This window comes from Oreochromis aureus, linkage group 7 (assembly GCF_013358895.1).
Source record: "Oreochromis aureus strain Israel breed Guangdong linkage group 7, ZZ_aureus, whole genome shotgun sequence".
Classification (NCBI taxonomy): domain Eukaryota; kingdom Metazoa; phylum Chordata; class Actinopteri; order Cichliformes; family Cichlidae; genus Oreochromis; species Oreochromis aureus.
The window spans coordinates 10,229,966-10,249,204 of record NC_052948.1 but is presented as its reverse complement, the minus strand read 5'-3'; the positions used below and the strand labels follow the sequence as shown (position 1 = coordinate 10,249,204).

At 38.0% G+C, this 19,239-nt stretch overlaps 1 protein-coding gene across 1 annotated transcript in view; it reads left to right on the top strand.

The window, feature by feature from the left end:
- Nucleotides 1-18,934, top strand: part of sema3d (sema domain, immunoglobulin domain (Ig), short basic domain, secreted, (semaphorin) 3D) — a 29,205-nt gene extending 10,271 nt beyond the window's left edge. The window contains exons 4-18 of the mRNA XM_031737260.2: nucleotides 1,911-1,973; nucleotides 2,102-2,221; nucleotides 2,317-2,410; nucleotides 2,759-2,887; nucleotides 4,668-4,804; nucleotides 6,736-6,850; nucleotides 7,094-7,163; nucleotides 7,248-7,392; nucleotides 7,909-8,131; nucleotides 8,351-8,439; nucleotides 8,631-8,672; nucleotides 10,070-10,227; nucleotides 12,636-12,700; nucleotides 13,215-13,354; nucleotides 16,926-18,934. Coding sequence (XP_031593120.1) covers nucleotides 1,911-1,973; nucleotides 2,102-2,221; nucleotides 2,317-2,410; nucleotides 2,759-2,887; nucleotides 4,668-4,804; nucleotides 6,736-6,850; nucleotides 7,094-7,163; nucleotides 7,248-7,392; nucleotides 7,909-8,131; nucleotides 8,351-8,439; nucleotides 8,631-8,672; nucleotides 10,070-10,227; nucleotides 12,636-12,700; nucleotides 13,215-13,354; nucleotides 16,926-17,390 — 2,055 coding nt within the window. The 3' untranslated portion in view covers nucleotides 17,391-18,934. The remainder of the gene's footprint in view (nucleotides 1-1,910; nucleotides 1,974-2,101; nucleotides 2,222-2,316; nucleotides 2,411-2,758; nucleotides 2,888-4,667; nucleotides 4,805-6,735; nucleotides 6,851-7,093; nucleotides 7,164-7,247; nucleotides 7,393-7,908; nucleotides 8,132-8,350; nucleotides 8,440-8,630; nucleotides 8,673-10,069; nucleotides 10,228-12,635; nucleotides 12,701-13,214; nucleotides 13,355-16,925) is intronic.
- Nucleotides 18,935-19,239: the final 305 nt, after the last annotated feature.

Sequence of the window (19,239 nt, the reverse complement as noted above, 5' to 3'; positions counted from 1 at the left end):
ATTTGATGGAGTGTGCATGCTCAGACTTTACACAAACACACAAATGCATTTGGATGGATGCCATATGTTAACGTTTGTAGATGTTAGTGTGTTTATGCAGCTGAGGTTGATCCACTGGTGGGAAGACAGTGTGTTTATTTGATCTTTATCTGGTTGTTTTAACTCTTAGTCTTGCTCTTAAAGTGTTGCATTTCTGTTGCCTCTAGGGGTCATTAATATAGATGCCAGAGAGATATGAACTGAAAGTCTGACCCTCTGAGCCCTGTGAGATCAACCTTGACAGTGAATGTGATCTTCCCTGCAAACTCAGTGTTTATCAATTACTGAACACGCATACCTGGATTGGGACTAAAAGCCCCTGAAAGTCAGGGCTTTATGATGCTCACAAGCATTCCAGGTGTTTCTACCTCTTATTATAAAGAGGGCCACATGTTTTAAGTCTTTAAAAAACTATATATGCTAAAGCAATGCACTCATTTTTACTAGGTGAAACAAGGTCAGCCATCACATGAAACTCTATCCAAAACTAATTAAAACCCTAACACAGGCACACTGTTCTCGGTCAGCACATCGTATTGTAACACTGCTTTTCTGTATGATAATTCAGCCATGAATAAGTTTGGGGATAGCACTCCATGGTAGGATTTAGTGGAGGTAACACGCTAAGCACATAAGCCTGTTATAACACATGTATGAATATGGTGGCGTACATTAAAGGGAGGCTGGATGTTGTACCTCAGCTAATCTCTTACCACAACACCTACAGGTGTTAAATACTGTAAAAATGCCATTTGTTATTTAGATATGGATAGAGATGAAGGGGAAATTGTGTAGTTATTATTCTATTATTATTATATCATTTTACTTTAAGCACATTTCAGTATAGAATAGTGTTATCAATAGATTAAAAAATTAACTAATTAATCTCAAAATTGTCTGTAATTAATTGTGATTAATTGCTATTACTTGATCCTGATTACTTGATTTTTTCAACTTTATATTTAAGCTTGTAACAGACATTTATGCAATATAATGAAGTTAATTCAGAATAAACAAAGAATCTATGCTTAAATTCAAAGAGAATTTGAAAAGTTTTCTTCAATCTTTTAACACAGGTTCTCCCAGATGCTTTAATTGTGTTAAAGGTTTTAATCGTGATGTGGATTAATTAGTGTTAACTCGTTAATTTTCGGCGACGCTGATATATATACATATATATATATATATATATATATATATATATATATATATATATATATACGTATATATATATATATATATATATATATATATATATATATATATATATATATATATATATATATATATATATATATATATATATATATATATATATATATATATATATATATATATATATATATATATATATATATATATATATATATATACATGTATATATATATTCACAGAAAAGTTTCAGGTATTTTGAGTCATTGTGCGCTTCAGATGTGTTAATCGCGTGAAAATTTATAAACGTGTTAAGCATGATAGTGGATTCATTTCCATTAACGCATTCTTTTTGACAGAACTAGTATAAAAATAAAATGAAATGCAATACTATTTAATACAAAGAAAACAAAAGTCTGAGAGTTCAGGGGTCTGCTTTTGTTTTTAACTTTAAGGATTCATTAAAAAAGAATCAGGTTAAAGGATCTAAAAGAAATCCAGAAAATCTTGTATCCTACTCGATATTCTCAAAAAGTAACAGTTATTCATGGAATGTTTGTCACGAATAAAACGTTTTAATCTTTACAACTTAAATATTTTAGCATAGCATATAAACTGTAAAGAACTGTAACAGGTCTTCTGTAAATTGAAGCTGAATGCTCACATTCTGGTTATATTGTAAGAAGTGAAATATTTCTGATTTATTTATCGGTTATTAGATTCACTGGCCTGCTCTGAAGGAAAACGTGGAAATGTGCAAACTGGCTGGCAAAAATGAAAATGTAAGTGTTTCTAAAGAAAGCCATTCAATCTATAGATTTTAAGTCTCTGTGATTACTAAATGTACCTGTTCAATCAGTCTTTCCAGTGTACATCATACATGTTCGTTTTCTGTCCCTGCTTGTTCCAGCTGGAATGTGCAAATTTTATCAGGGTCCTTCACAATTACAACCGAACACATGTCTATGCCTGTGGGACAGGGGCCTTCCACCCCACCTGTGCATTCATTGAAATCACTGGCCACAAAAAGGTAAAGTGGGCATGAGTGGATCTTAACAGGAAACATTTTGACTAGAGTCGATAAATAGGCTTATGTTTGTGAATCCTCTTAATTTTGTCTCTCAGGATGGCGTTTTGAAGCTGCTGTCTAATACAGAGGAGTCTGGCAGGTTGAAATGTCCTTTTGATCCCTTGCAGCCATTTACATCAGTCCTCACAGGTAAGATAACATAGGTGACATTGTACAAAGCAGTCCTCTACCTGCCTTATCTTTTATTGAGCGAGAATTTTATAGTTGCAGAGCGCCACGCTTCACTTCACTCAGTTATTTGCAATGAATTTGTATTCATGTCTTTGTTTGTCAGCCCTCTTCTCCTATTTTTTGGGGGCCAAGAAAGACACAAGCTTACGTGTCTCTGCAGCAACAACAAAGTTACTTGGCAGACAAATACAAACAAGTGTGTCTCTTGCATGTGCTTGTTTCAGTATGTTAATTGAAATCTTACTCTGTGTATATAAAAAAAAAGCTGTAAGATTTGTTTTCTAAGTCTACTGTGCCTCTATTTAGATCAGTACCTGTATGCGGGCACATCTTCAGACTTCCTGGGCAAAGATACAACGTTCACACGCTCCCTAGGCCCTCCTCCTGACCAACACTACATACGCACAGACATCTCTGAAGACTACTGGATCAATGGTACACACATGCTTGCACACATCCACGTTAACAGGCTGACTGCACTCCAAACTTGTTATTGCTTTTTCTCATAACTTCTGGCCTCTCTACTGATACAAAGAGCCTCTCTGTGCCCTCAGGATGGTTATTGGCATTCCAGAGGGAAGGAAACAGCCCACTTACTCATTTAGCTGGAACTTTTATATGAATGCCATAGCTGAGCCGGGACCACGCCTATGGGGGAATTTACAGTGTGCCACAAAGTTCACAGTCCTAGCCACACCGCATGTTAGCCAGGGGTATGCACAGTCATCACTGGGGACTGAGGAGTGGCCTTCTCTGCATGCATCATCTCCTGTTTGCAGTGTTTTATAGCCACTGATGGACTGTCATGTATCAACAGTTGTCACTAGGACCTAAATCCTTACACATGGTATCCACATTTCATAACTACACAGTCAGAGATATTTGGAGTAATGCTCTCTCGCTCTCTCTCTCCCTCTCTGTCGGTGTGTGTAAACAGTGAGTGTCGACACAGGGCGGCCGTCTCGTTTTTCCATTTCTTGGAGTGTTTCGGTGTTTCAGTGGAACATCTTTTCATGACTAGCAATGACCTTCTGTCCCATGTGTTAGCTATAATGCATTAAGCCGTTCCAGTTGGGGAATCACCCTCTAGTGGTTGGCTTGGCTTCTAGGTGTTGAGCTAATGTTGATGTAATGTCACTGTAACGTTTAAACTTTTGGGCCTGCTCCCTCCTGATGGCAACATGCTGTTGTTTCTCCTCACTGCTAATTTCCTACATCATATGTAGCACTTACTGTTTTAATACAGTGTCCAGTGCCGTAAATGCAGTTGAAAATTGTGCTTACTAATAATTCTTAGTAGCTTGAACAGTTAAAATCAATCCAAAAATAACCTATTTGCCCTCCAGTAATTTTCAGATGCAAACATGCTTTCTGCAGTTTAACTGTATTGTAAGTATTAATTATCCATTTGATAATTAGCAAGTGTACAGATTAAATTTTGCACATACACACAGGATCATCACATAAAACATAATATATTCTTATTCATAGGCTCTTGACAGTTTTATTTTTTAATTTTTCACAATCCCAAAAATTTTAGACATAGAATTATCTCCCAACTCTTTTGTTCCGTTCAGATGTCTGGACTGTTTGAAGTTTTTTCTGCTGTATCTTCTTTAGCAATTGTTGCATTCACAGCTTTTCTGCTTTACTGTCAGCTTTTGCATCAGCATTGTGTCTAACCAAAGCAGGTATTTCCTTTTGCATTATTCAGTTTTTAAATGTTTGCTAACACATTTAGAAGTATTGTGTCAGTTTCATGTTGATAGATTGCTTTCATGTCCCAGAGAGGCCAAAAAAAGTAACAAAGACTTTATATGCAGGACATATACACTTGTCATAGATGCTCACATATAAATCAAATGTTTAACCCAGGGTGTGTAAGAGGATCTTTATGCTGCACTGATGCATAATTGATACTGCCTGACATACTGAAAATCATGTAAATTTAAACAAAACTGCTTTTAAAGTCAATTAAATCTTCTTTTACAGTTGCTGCATGTACCTAAGTGCAGTTTATGTTCAGCCCATTTCAGCTTTACACTTAGTAAAGAGAGAGTAATACATCAAATCTCTCTGCAGAAATAGAAGACAACTGTAAATAAACACATGCTAAGTGTAGTTTTAATGCTACCTTAAGACTGCAGTTCATGCCAAGACCATTATGACTCATTTTAATGCTATTTCCTCTGTCTTCTCCATTCTGTGTCTTCAGAGGCCAGGTTTATAGCTGCTCATCCCATTGCAGACACCTACAATCCAGATGATGATAAAGTATACTTTTTCTTCCGCGAGGTGTCCTGGGAAGGCAACGACAAAAGCATCCTGTCCCGAGTGGCTCGTGTATGCAAGGTGAGATATTACAGGAGAGAGGTGCGGAAAGTAGGAGATATATGGTGGAGGGGTGAAGGGGATGGTGCAGTATAACTAATGAGCGACAGCAAAGCCGATGAAAGAAAGTATGATGCTGTACATGGATGCTGAGGGCCAGGTAGTGATGTGGTAGTAGCAGAGAACTGGTGCTTGAAAAGACAGCCTGAAGTCGATAGGACTTTGTAAAATAAGAGATGGTGTCCTGATCGGGTGTGAATCTTTGGCTGGGAGGAACCGTTCCCAATTTTTTCCCAATTCTTTTGTCGTCATCCAACTCTGTCTGGAGCAGTAAATCATGGTTGTAATTCTTATGTTTGCTGTGTTTTTACTACCTAGTCAGTCACTGAGGTCAATATAGATCATTTCTTTTCTGAAAGACCTTTGATGATAATGTGTCACTGCCACTTAGGTTCTGTTTGACAGCACGTCAAAACAACTATAAGTTTAGCTGCACCGCTGACTGTGGGCAGAAGCGGGGCAGATGCATGATCTGAGGCTCTCTGTGCACCACACGGTGTGTCGCAAGAGGCAGACTAAACACAACAAAAAGCAAGCCATTTATTATGGCTGATGAAAAGTCCATAAATACAAAGTGCATAAGAAAAATATCAAAATAGAGACTATAGAAGTGGAGACAGCTGGGGCAAACTAGACGGATATAGGCAATCAAGAGAGGGAGACAAGAGAGGAAGTAAAACTCAAGACAAAAAAGAGACAACTAACTAACAAAGTAAGAGGAAATGCACCACAACTTTAACCGAAACAAAGAATTCTGAACCTTGAATGAATCATTCAAAACCACAGAAAAGGAAACATAGGGGACAAATAGCAAACCCGCTCTAGAATATATCACCTTTTCAAAGATGCTTAAACATAACTGTGAGGATGAAAAATAAAATCAAAACAAGAATCAAGCCCTCAACCTATACTTAAAAAACAAACAAACATGGAGACCAAACAGAAAACAGCTAATAAGTGACAAAATCCAGAAATCAAAAGATTCAACTCTATGTAACAGACCAGGCATTATAACACAGTGTCCAATTAGTTCTCCAAGTGGAACTAGGTGACATGGCAGTTTAATATTAGCATGCGCGATCCAGGACTGCATTCTTAGAAAACAGCTTTCAGTGTGGTTATGACTTGAGAATAAGCCGTAAAGCAGACTGGAAGGAGATTCGTCTGAATTACGGCCCTTTCTTCTCTGAGCCATGTGTCTCTCATGTACTTTGTACTTTGGTTCATATTCATTATCTGCATTGTGAATGACAGCTCCTTACATCAATCCTCTTTGAAGATTATCACCATTGTGAAAGATCCCCATTAAGTGCTTACATTTTGGGGGGTCTCTTAAGCACAAGTGTGTTTTTTGTGTGTTAAACCATAACAGCCCTTTCTACACCACTTGGCTAAGCTTAACAAGGGGGGTCTTTTAAGTTTTCAATGCGTGACAAGGAGGTACACTTGAACCCTCTTACCATACCTCAGTCAAAGGTCTCAATTTAAAACAGCAATTCATATGCTAAAGTAAAACCTGCATTATTAATCAGCATTTGAATTCTCCCCTTCATCACGCTGCACTTCCCCTTCCTTCGTTTTCCTTTTATGTTTTTCACCCTTCTCAGTGTTTTCCTTTCACTTTTCAGTTACTCCTGACTGAAGGTCTTCTTTGTGCAAGTTAAACAAGCAAATGTATTCCAGAGGCATGTGGTTCACCTGTTTATTTTCATAATTAGTGAAGGAAACCTGAGTCAGTCTATGATGCTGTGTGTTGTCTTTCCAACCGCATTGGCTGGATTACAGTGTTCATGCTCAAATGTATATTATTAATTACAGTTCGTGTTTAGCCGCGTTGGACAGCTGCACTCTGCCGACGATGGTTTGTTACAGTGTGTGTGGTTGTGTTTCAGAATGATGTGGGTGGGCTGAGGAGTCTGACCAATAAATGGACAACCTTCCTCAAAGCCAGACTTGTGTGTTCCATCCCTGGGCCAGATGGCGTGGACACACACTTTGATCAGCTCCGTAAGTGACTGTAAGATTAAAAACTGAAAATCTGGTCAATAAAAGTCAGTTATATGTTCTAAAAATTGTCTTCTAAGAACATTTCATAAAAGGACGAAAATGCATCAGCAGTACCACATGGCTAACGCTGCTACCGACTGCAGTTCTTCAATACTGCAATTTATTGTGGGATGCTCGCCTAAATCTTTTATGTTTGGTTATTGATAATAAAAAAATACTTTTTCATTCTTTTTTATTTTGTAGAGGATGTCTTTCTACTCCCAACCAGAGATGACAAAAACCCCATAGTGTATGCAGTCTTCACAACCTCTAGGTATTATTTTTATCAACACAACCTCAGGTCCTTTCTTGTTTCTCCAAGCATTAACCTGACCTGTTCTTTTTACTTTTCCTTCAGTTCCATTTTCCGTGGCTCAGCAGTGTGTGTTTATAGCATGGCAGACATAAGGGCTGCGTTTAATGGACCGTATGCCCACAAGGAGGGGCCTGACCACCGCTGGGTAGAATATGAGGGGAGGATACCATATCCCCGTCCTGGAACGGTATGTTGTATGCCAAAGAGAAGAGCATAAAGAAAAAAAAAGAAAAGAAATCATCTGTACCTTCTGTACTTATCACTGTTAGCTATTCTGTTTTCATATATTAGATAAGGTGTTTAATTTTCCTCCTAATTGCAAAATTATAAACATGGCTTTAATGTAAAAGTTTGCTGGAGGGCATACTTAGATCTGCACATGCAGCCTGATAATGTATGACCTTCACTTACACTTTGATGAGGTTACTTGACAAGTTAATCAGATTCATGTTTCATTTTGTTTAAAAAAAAAATTAATTAAGCGAGGTAATGTGATGGACAATTTGGTGCTGACATCAGGTGTGAAACAGATGTTTCACATATGCTTTGTCTCCTGCAGTTCTTATTTTAGCCTCTAGAAGGAGACACATACCAATAAATTGTCTGAGTGAATCTGCTCCATGGTTGAACTGGTGGAAGGAAATATAGGAAACACGTCACTAATCAGCTGTGATTTTTTTGTCCCTATTCTGATCCATTTTAGTGCCCAAGCAAAACATATGATCCAAGGATCAGGACCACTAAAGACTTCCCGGATGAAGTTGTCAGATTTATTCGATTCCACCCTCTGATGTATCGCTCTGTCTACCCTCTCACTGGTCGTCCTGTGTTCACACGTGTCAAAGTTGACTACACCTTGACTCACATTGTGGTGGACAGAGTTTTGGCAGATGATGGCCAGTATGAGGTTATGTTTCTGGGAACAGGTGAGTCACACCTCTCCTCCTAGTTTTTGTGAAAGTCAACATTTGACCAGCAGAGGGCAGTATATTACTTGTTGTTTTCGTTGGCATTGGACAGATTTTGTGTAGGGTGAAATGAACATATACAGTCTATGTTTTAACATCGATATGCTTCTCAAACAACTGTCTGAAGATATTCTGGTGGTAATTTCACCCTTCTTTCTTTCTGTCTCACTCTCCTAGATGTTGGCTCCATTCTTAAGGTAGTGAGCATCACTCAAGAAAACTGGTCAACAGAGGAAGTGGTTCTTGAAGAGCTTCAAGTGTTCCAGGTTTAGTTCAAAACACAGTTATTCAAATAAATACAGACATACGTTACACACTGATTTGCTGAGTTTTTTTTCCTCATAGTGTAGCTGTCGGTGACTTATAAGACAGTGAAATATTTATATATATGAAATACCTCCAATAATTAATATCCATTAGCTTTTAAAGTTGATTGAGTTTGTGTTTCTTTTTGCAGAATCCCTCTCCTATCCTTAGTTTGGAGATCTCGTCTAAACAGGTTTGTTCTGCACATTCTGCGCAATTTTTCATGCAAATTTGCTCTTCGCTTCGATTAAGCCACATGCATTAAATCATATGCACATGGCTTGTGTGGCACAAATCATATAGTTTTTATCTTGTTATTCATATTTTGGTTTTCCTCTCTGTCTGTAGTCTTCCCCATTTTCTTGCAGCTCTCTCACCCTTACGCCTCATTATATAAGGGTCAGGAATGTCAGTAGACACTTCAACCCCAATCACAGCTTCCATTAATCACCAGCAGTGTTTGACCTGTGTCTGTGTGCCTACCCGCTAGAGTTTTGAGGCGAGTCAGACTAGATCCAGTTGCAACTGCGAAATTCAGCCTATTCATTTTGCAAGCCAAATGTCAGCCTTCACAGAAACCTAAAAATATCTTGGAGTGTTCTTTAGGTTATAACCTGATTTTCAAAAAGTAGTAATCATTTAAGAAACTTAACCATGTGCTTTTAATAAAATAAAAAATATATCAGACTCATATCTATATGCAGCCATTCTTTCAGCAGTATACGCTATCCTAAATTGGTCCTACACCACAAAGGAAACCATAGGAAGACTATGCACTAAAGCATACTAGATTAATAGCAACCTTGCACCTTAACTTTTTAGAGCAACAAAGATTTCTTTAAGTTTCTTGAAGACGTTTCACTTCTCATCCAAGAAGCTTCTTCTTCAATTCTAAGCTTAGAGCTGACGAAGCTGGTGAAACATCTTCAAGAAACTACCAGATCAGTTTTATATGAGCTTGTTTCAATGCCAACTCTGTAATTACATCCCATACTACATTGAAGCAAAAATGCCTTCAAATCAGAAGTATCACCTTACACAGTTCACTCAAGGCCTTCCGTCTGTAGTCTACTGTTCTGTGTAGGTGTTTATGTTTTGTTGTCCTAGCAGCCTTGTTTCTGTTGATTAATGCCAACTTCGTTCTGTATTGTAATGTGATTTTTTATCTGCAACAGATCAAGAACTTAGTGGAAACCGGTTTTTACTCACTCAGAGCAGTTTAAATGTAGTGCATTTAATGTTGCGCAGAATCTTTTGCTTTATAAAAATAGTACATGGTGTACAAAGAAAATGTTATCTAAGAAGGGGAAATCTTTAAATCTCTGTGTGTTTCATTTAAAGCAAACAACAAAGTATATTCTGTTAGATGAAGCATGTTAATGAGGAAAGAGGAAAATGTTTTAATGAATATAATTTTAATATAGAACAAATATTTTTTCCATATATAAAATAGTTTTAACTTTAGCGGACTTAACTAATTAACTATTTAAGCAAAATAGTGATATGTCCTCTGTGGATGATGCACAATTGTTAAAGTTGAAGGTGCTTGTATGTTTGTATGTCTTGAAGCAATGTTGTGTTTTACCATAGCAACAGCTCTACGTGGGTTCAAGAGAGGGTCTAGCCCAGGTTTCACTCAGCAGATGCCACCTATATGGCCAGGCTTGTGCTGAATGCTGCCTGGCACGAGATCCCTACTGTGCCTGGGATGGACACACATGCGCACGATACATCCCTGCCTCTAAGAGGTATGCACATGACACTTGTAGTACTTTTGTATTTTTGAAATGTTCTCATGCATTAATTCAAAGCAGTAAGCCTGAAACAAGTATGTGAACAAACCCCAAAATAAAAGGAAATCATTAGAGCGCATATGTGGACCGGTGAACAGTGACTCGTTGGTTCCATAGTTTGCCAGGGGGTGTGTCTGTTTGTGTGTGTTTCCAAGGCTAGTTCTTTATGCTGGAACTCTCAGACATTCATAGCTCTCGCTAAATGTTTTTTTTTCTGTTTTCATTCTCTTCACCTCACAATATTTTCCAAGCCATTAGGTAATTATTTTTCTCAGGCAATGATTAAAGATGTTTCAGCGTGTTTTCAGCTGACACTGTCATTCCACACTTGCAGAGTGTGGTCCTTGAGGTGCAAATCAAATCCTGTTCTGTGTTTTTGTTTGTGAGCTTGCTTGCATGAATCCAAGCTCTGAACAAACTGTGCCCTACAGTTTGGGTTCATAGTGCCATATTATTGCCCGGTGGGGATTTTGTTATGGTTTGTACAATAGTGAAGGCCTCCGGGGCTCTTTGAAAGCAGATCTTCAGAGTGTCAGGGAATGTAGGCTACAGATGTCCCACCACACAGGACTAGCAGGAAGTGGAGGAAGAAATCAATACAAACTGAAGGAGCCCAAGTGAGCAACACAAGTCAGAGGTCAAAGAAACTTGTTTCTTTCTTCTTTAAAAAAAACCTGGTACACTCTAAATGTTATAGCAGGAAAACAGATAAAAGTACCAACAAGATGATGCCCCCAACTCTGTGTGTGTGTGTGTGTGTGTGTGTGTGTGTGTGTGTGTGTGTGTGTGTGTGTGTGTGTGTGTGTGTGTGTGTGTGTGTGTGCATATGTAACCAGTGTGATTCTGCGTTGTGTCTGACAATAAAAGGTAAAAGAAAGAAAGACCTCCAAGTAAATAGCTTGCCCACTCCAGCTCCTCTCCCACAGGGGAATTGTAGAAAAGGGCTGGCATTTATTTTTACATTAAACATAAAGTATGAATTTACACATAACATATTTGACATAAGATTAAAAAAACAACAACACGAAATCCAACATACCTGACAATAAAAGGTAAAAGAAAGAAAGACCTCCAAGTAAATAGCTTGCCCACTCCAGCTCCTACGACCAAATACAAACAGTGGGGAAGAGGGTTAGCTCAACCCACCACAACTTCCAAGCTAGCAAGAAGTATATATTCATGCTAGCATTTATGGCGCCTAAAACACATTTATGATATACACATACTACACACTTATAACATCTAACAAAAAAACAGGCATAATAATGACAATAATTGAACTAAAATCACAATCAGAAACATCCGGGTGGATAAATATGCATTATATGAGCGTTTTACAGTGTTGGGAAAGAAATTACACCAACCTCTCCCACAGGGGAATTGTAGAAAAGGGGAGAGGCAAAAGGGGTACACTGTATTTATAGGGTTGCACCAAAGAAGAAGAAGAAGAGAATGAGGAGGGGCTCTAACTGATAATGAACATAACTACAGGCTTGGAGGTCCTAAAAGTCAGGTATAAAAGGAACGGTTTGGGGGTTTAGAACACATTTTGTGTAATTATAACAATGTGATTTATTACCCTGTTACACATATATATATATATATGTCCTATTGTAGGACATATCCTATTGTAGTGATAGATAAGATTATCTTATGGAATACAATGGAGTGGTTCTTATTCTTTAGCTATACAACTATAAAGCTGCCTCCCTACATTTTAAGTGCTTTTTAAAAAATAGTAATTTCTTCACGGGTTTATCACAAGTAAAGGCAAATTTGGCATTCATGTGAAGTGTGTCAGAAACATTCATTTTAATAACTATTTGGTTGACTGATTTACAAAATGCAGTATTGAGAAACACAAAGAAAGGTATTAAAAACCCTTTTTCTGATTTTTTTTGTTTTGTTTTTCAGTTTTCACATGTTGCAGTGTTAGCATCAATATGGATTTACTTACTTTAATGACTGAAAATAATTTCACATAATTTTCATATAACATTGTTATTACCAACTTTGATTTCGGCTTTTTTGGCTAATTATGGCTGTTTGTTTTATAATGTCTGATTCCTGTCGAACCTTTAACTGTGATAATATGGTGATGCTAAAATTGTAATTCATAGAATAGAATTCAGATAAATGTCTAATAAGGACTTCATAAGTGGATAATCTACGAATATAATGTACACAATGTATATTAAATTAGCTGGATGCTAAGGTTGTGAAACTCCCATTGTGGAGAATACTGGATTGTGAGTGTAAAGCATAAATGTTCTTTATACTTTAAATTCTGCATCTCGATACTGAAGACTGAAGTGGTCATACCCCTCTTTGTTTTTTGCTTTGTTTCTGTTTTTGCTTGTAAGGCGAGCTAGAAGACAGGACATCAAGAATGGAGACCCTGCCATGCAGTGCTGGGACACAGAAGACAGTATGTACACTTTTTGTCTTAAGGGGTTCGGCCGCTGTTTGTTTTTGTAAAGCATTTCTTAAAAAAATCAGGAAAGCATCTGATCACTTCAAATTCTGTCTGCTTGATAATGAACCCAAACCCGCAGACAGATTCAAGAAGAACTATAAACAGTGACAAGAAAGACAAAAAATCCTGCAACAGATGGTATGGCTCCCACGGAGCTCCGATGTCAAGATTACAGAGTCAGTTTGGGATCACATGAAGAGACTGATTCAACGGAGACAGCCTAAGTTATTCAAAGAAATATGACAATATGTCCAAGATACTTTCATGTTGGCTGACACAGCTGAAATTTGTGTGCTAGTGTATCCATTGTTGGGGTTTTCATGTCATGAAACAAACAAGTTTCATGACAGTGATGTCCTTTGCCTGGTACTGCATAATTGTCACAAAAAATAATCTAATTATGAGACATGCATCAGATACTGTATCTTTGTTAGAACCTGAGAAAAGATACTTTTGGTTTTTACAGGTCATGGTACTGGGAGTGTGGAGGAGAAAATTCTCTTCGGGGTGCAGAGCAACTCCACATTTCTCGAGTGTATCCCCAAATCTCAGCAGGCCCGGATTCGATGGTACATGCAAAGACCGGGATCTGAACGCAGAGAGGAGGTTAGAATATTACTGCATTTTTCATAGATTCAGCTCTCCTTCTGTTGTCTGAAAGTCTTTTGCTTTTCTTGGGTTCATGTTGAAGGGGTTGCATTTCTTTTCTTCCCACATCAAAAAGTGGGGAAGGTTAGAGTGCCTAGGAACAGCGTTTGCTACACAGAAATGCTTCAAAACATAAAAACACACCACAGTGGACTTCACGTGCACTGCTTTTGGAGTGTTGAACTTCTCAGCAATTATTTGTACTAAAAATCTCTGCATACCCATGTTGTATAATGTTTAAGGCCTTGACAGCGAAGTTTCCAGCTATTGCAAAAACAATAGGGTGGGACCAGAAAGGCATAAAAGCAGAAAGAGGTAATGTATTTGTATTTGAGGTGTGGAAAGGAACTAAATAATGATGACAGTTGTCTCCTGATTGAGACAACAGAGATGTGCTTACTCAGCACCTCAGTGCCTTCCCCTCCCCCTATCCAAACATACAATCTATCCTGCACCCACTGCATGTGGCCCTTTTATTGCTTAACCTCTCTACTTCCCACTACACTAATTTACTCCTACCACTGTCCTCTGTCCTCTCTCTCAGGGGTGAATGTAAGCACAGTGACAGGTGCAGAGGCCACTAAAGACCCACGTGCTTCTTTATGGGCTCACACTGCACAAAGCTCTGCTTTTTGTCTGTTTGTGAATGAATGCATGTGTCTGTGTTTCTTTATGTACCCCTACAGTGAAAAACTGTAACAGAGAACTCCCCAGGGACAGCCACGTGTTTTGGTGCAATAAACACAATGTGGTGTTTTCTGTGTTTGTGTGTGTAGGCATGAATAATATGTGACCTGATGCACTGTATACAAAGTGATGGCGGCTTGAATGCTGGAGTCAAATAAAGAAAAGTGATTTAAAATTTCAGGTGTTTTGAATTTGAAGTAAGCACATAGCTCCTTAGGATTCATACCTTAAAAGTACTTTCCAGTCAAAAGAGTTAAAATACAAATATAATGGAGATAATTGGGAGTATAGTTTGAAAACAGGGATAAGAGAAAAACATGATAATAAGATAATCATGACAAGGATTAGACAAATAAAGGGAAGCTATATAAGCTAAAAATAATAATAATTACAAAAAACGTGGCCAAAGCTGGAGCATGAATATGAGATTATTATGTTACTATACATAGTTACTATATATTATACTATAGTATTTTCAAATACGTTTGCAATCTGAACAGTGGAAGAGCAAAGTAGTTTATGAGCAATATTGCCTTAAAACATTTTTTTTCTCATTTGTGAACTCAGACAACATAAATTACTGATATAATAATTTCTGGTACTTAAATTATTGGCTTTTTTACTTCTTTGTCATGTCGGTTTATACGTAGAATTATAGTAAACACAAGATTGTGCTGCCTCAAAGCAGCAGACGTTGAACATAAAATGAAGGAGTTCAAGTGAAAAACAAGCTGGAGGTCAGAGAAGCGCACACTGTGTGAAGCTTTTCAGATGTTGGAATTCATAGTGAGTTGTGTGGGCGATATCTTGAATATGTTCAGATAGCATTCTTGCAACTAATGCTATTTGATTTCTTTAACTATCTTAATTTTTCTCTTCGTTTTAATCACCTAGTGGCAATGGTGTGTTTGCTAATATGTGTGTTATTTATAAAATTTGGGTCTATGTTTTAGGCCTTTTTTGGATGCAGAATTGAAACTACATCCCTATTACATTAGTTGGGTGTAATAGTTGTATCTTGGCCTTCTAGTTGTGTAAGGTGGTTTATGTGTTCTCACAGCTGCAAAGCATGTGATCGTTTAAGTGTCTTGCACATTTCAATCTCTTCTTTTCTGCCCACTCTGTTTTCTTCTGTCATCCTTTTATCTTCCCTGGCCGTTAACTTCCTCCTCAGCCCGACCCTAATCTTTGCTCACGTCCTGCCCCAGTACTCCTTGCCTACTTAGCTTCCTCATAACTTTCATGCTGTGTCCACAATTTCCCACAGTTTTCCCTCCTGTGTTTCTGGGTTTTGATAAAGGCAACCTCAGCCAGCTGTTCATAGCACCTGCAGCCCAGTCTAAAACTTACTCTCCTCATAATCTCCTCATTCAGTCCCTCCTCTTATCTCCTAGTAAAACTCAGCTATTAAAGATGTGAGCTAGAAGAAATTTTGCCATCTTTCTCACATCATGTTTGTGCACACGCGTTTACCTCCTGGAGCCTGGAATGCTAGCCCATTAGGTAATCTCTAATAAGAAAAGTATGGAAAAGGTTAAATGTGATGCACAATGCTCATTAGAGCAAAGCACCTATTTCTCAGTTTAGGTGGGAATTTCTTAATTTGATACTTAAAGTATCAAATTAACTTAGAGGTAAACTGCAAAAAATGCTTATTCTCGCCTGTGTTTCATTTAACAGTTAAATGTTCATCATTGCGTTACTCCACATTCATGCAAAGTTGTTAAAACAGAAGAGCATCCAAGTGTGTTTATGAACGCTATACACCACTATACACTATACACTGGATTGCTTTCCCTTGTAGGAGTTGCTGATGTGATTGCATGCCCAGACACACACAAACATATCCACACACAGGCATACAAATAAAGACAGACCATCTGGCTAAGTTTAAAAGCCTGGCATTGCTATTTAGTCACAGATGCCTTGGTTTTAGATGGAAGAGTGCAGGCGACTTAAAAAGCAATCAGATAGGCACATGAATGCTAATTGGATGATTTTAAAAGGCAGAGGACAGAGAGCCACGTAAGTGTGATTTTTATGTTTTTAATACATATACCATATGTTTTGTCGAGTCAGTCAGGTGTGTCAGGAAATGAGAATGTGGTATGAGTCTGGCTAGTAGGTCTAATGTGTGCAAAAGACAACATCCAGAAAGACTCTGAAGCCTGTGTGTCTGCCTCTGCCTTCACTACACATCATTAGTGTCAGATCTGGAAACCAACACAGAGCTATCCAAACACACACACAGACATAAACACACACAGAGACACCTGTGTATGTAAGAAAAAAAACGGCCTTTTGCACATGGGCAAAAGGCATGGTAATATTCTGCATCTCTTATCAGTTACACCTCCGGGGGTCAAAGTGCAGCTGTGGGAGGTATCCCTTTGAAGCAGCCACACTTTCACACATGCTGGACTCACTCCCTCATGCTCTTTCTGTGTCCTCTTAACACAGCTGTGTTTTTTTTAGGCTCTGACAGCAGTCACATCATCTGATGAACCGTGGTGGATGCTAGACGGACATAGGGCCAGAAACATTAGCATGCCACTTACCTTAACGACAAGCACATACATTCCCAGCAGCGCTCAACGCTTACTCTCATTATGCATCTAAAGATCTCTCATCACATAATGACCTGTGCCCACCCACGCCGTGAGCTATACTCGCCACACCTAATTCCATATGCTTCCCGTTTTAGGGGTCATTACCTTGTTTTACACAACTTGGTTACAAATCTTCAGAAATGTATGTGTTTGAGGAGGGTGATGTGTTAGCTGGGGTTTGTGGTGGTGGGTTGTCATTATGTAGCCCTTATATGTTTCTTGTTGTCTCTCAGGTCAGATTTGATGATCGAGTAATTCACACGGAAAGAGGTCTCCTAATTCGCTTCCTTCATGCTTCTGATGCCGGTGTGTATATCTGTGTAGCTCAAGAGCACACACACTTCACCCACACTCTCCTCCGTGTCACTCTACAAGTTGTTACAAATGGACAGCTAGACAGAAAAGCCAAGCCGAGTGACGACTCTGCCGGTGGGCTACACCATGGAACAGAGTCACGTCAGCGATATAAAGACTACCTGAGAGCGATGAGCTCTCCCTTCAGCTCTCTAGAGGAGTACTGCGACGCACTGTGGCTGGATAAGAGGCCGTTGAGGGTTCGAGGGCGAGGCTTAGGAAATGGCAAATGGAAACACATCCAGGAAATGAAGAAGAGCCGGAACAGGAGACACCACAGAGAGAATGTGGAAAAGAAAGAGAAACAGAAGCAAGGGAGGGTAGTGAGGACAGCAGAACAATAGGCGACAGGATATAGAAACATTAAGGATGTTTATATTTACTGGTTTAAGGATCAAACTAATGTGACTCAGAACTGTGAAACTGCAGTGTCAGATGAGCAAGTAAACTTTAACTCTTAAAGTGACATGAAAGACGATCAGTGAAACATGCAGTGCAAAAATGTAATATACTTTGCAAACAACTTGAAGTAGTAGAGGTATGCTACAGGAAAACGCACAGTTAACTTTGTAAATAAATTATCCATTGACATCACTCAAGCCTCAGTACTGGTTTGATGAAAGATTGCTACATGACTGCTCTTTCCAATAGTTTGACAGACTGCTGTTGCTCATTTTACTCCAAAGTTTCATAGGGCTAATACAACATTTGGTCACTTAATGAGGTTAAAAGTTAGGATTTGTAATATTGGAATTAAGATGATGGCATTACTTTCATTATGTATGACTGTAAATATTTATATGACATGTACAGGAGATATAGCATGCTCAGTTTAGTCTTATTACTGACCTATAACAGTAATCATTTATGATGTTATTCTAAAATGACATATTTTTGTACAATCCTTTTTACTCTTGTGTACTGTAGGTGCAATAGAGGGTTTTTTATTATAACTGTTTGTGAACGTTATTTAAATAAATGTGTCTTGGAGCCTCTGTTCCTTAAATTTATTGCATACTTATATTCTGTGCACAGATAAAATAAGTATGCAAAAACTTTACTGCTGCAGTTACAGGCAGTCTCAAGTATATGAAAGGCATACTCAGAATTAGTTAGGGTTAGCTCAGCTGAGCCTCTCCTGATATAGCAACACGAGTCCCTGTACACTGTATGCAGATGTCAGAATGATTCAGGACCAGCTGGTTTGTTGTTTCATGTGTGTCCCTGTGTGTGTGAGTGTGTAAAGGTAAAAGTGTAAAAGACAAGAGAAAGTGGCATTTTCAGTAGAAACCATTCAAAATATAAAAGGCTGTGATCAAACCCAGTTACAGATTTCCCAAAATAAAAATAAAAAGTTGAGATGGCATCAGTGTCAGAGGCATGAGCATGAAAACCAAGCATTATGCAACCTAGTGTGCCTGACCTGAATTTTATGTACAGACTTACATAAAAATGGAAGTAATATGATACATGGTGCTTGTATTTCAGGCTGAAAATAAAATGACAAGGCTCTTCTGTAAAAGGCATCATCACAGTCATGGGAGTCCTGTTTTAATTGATTTAGTGGTAACATCTTAAATTGAATTTTGAGTGAGCTGCTGAAATACTGGAAGAAGAGTCACATAGAAAATTAGTCTCAAACTCAAATATATATATATAAAAAATATGACTTTCAGAAATATTATTATCATTGTCTCATAGACCATAACTGCACCATAAATACCTATAACTGCCTTTATGATGGACACTGTGTTTTTCTTACAGAGACACATTTTATTGTGCTTACTTTCTCCCCATCTAACTGTATAAATAGGTCTCCCATTTTGTGCTTTTCCACAGTGATTTTCAGAGCTTCTTGTAACAACGACAATAAATATTTCAAACGCTTCCTCTATGTCTATTGTTTATTTATCAGTCTGCTGTAAAGAATAAACTGCATCTCCCCCAAAAGGAAACAGCAAGAGGACTTTAGAAAAAATAGAAAATAGAAAATCTTTTCTTCTAAGTATTATTACATTAAAAAATTATATATAATTTGTTTATCAACTTATTTCACATAAACAAATGTAAGTGCATGTTTTAAGACAATGTATTTTCTTAAATCAAAATTAGTTCAGCTTACTAAACATTTATTTATACTTCACATTATCCTGTACTGTGGCATAATCATTTCCCCTCTTTAGACCATCACAG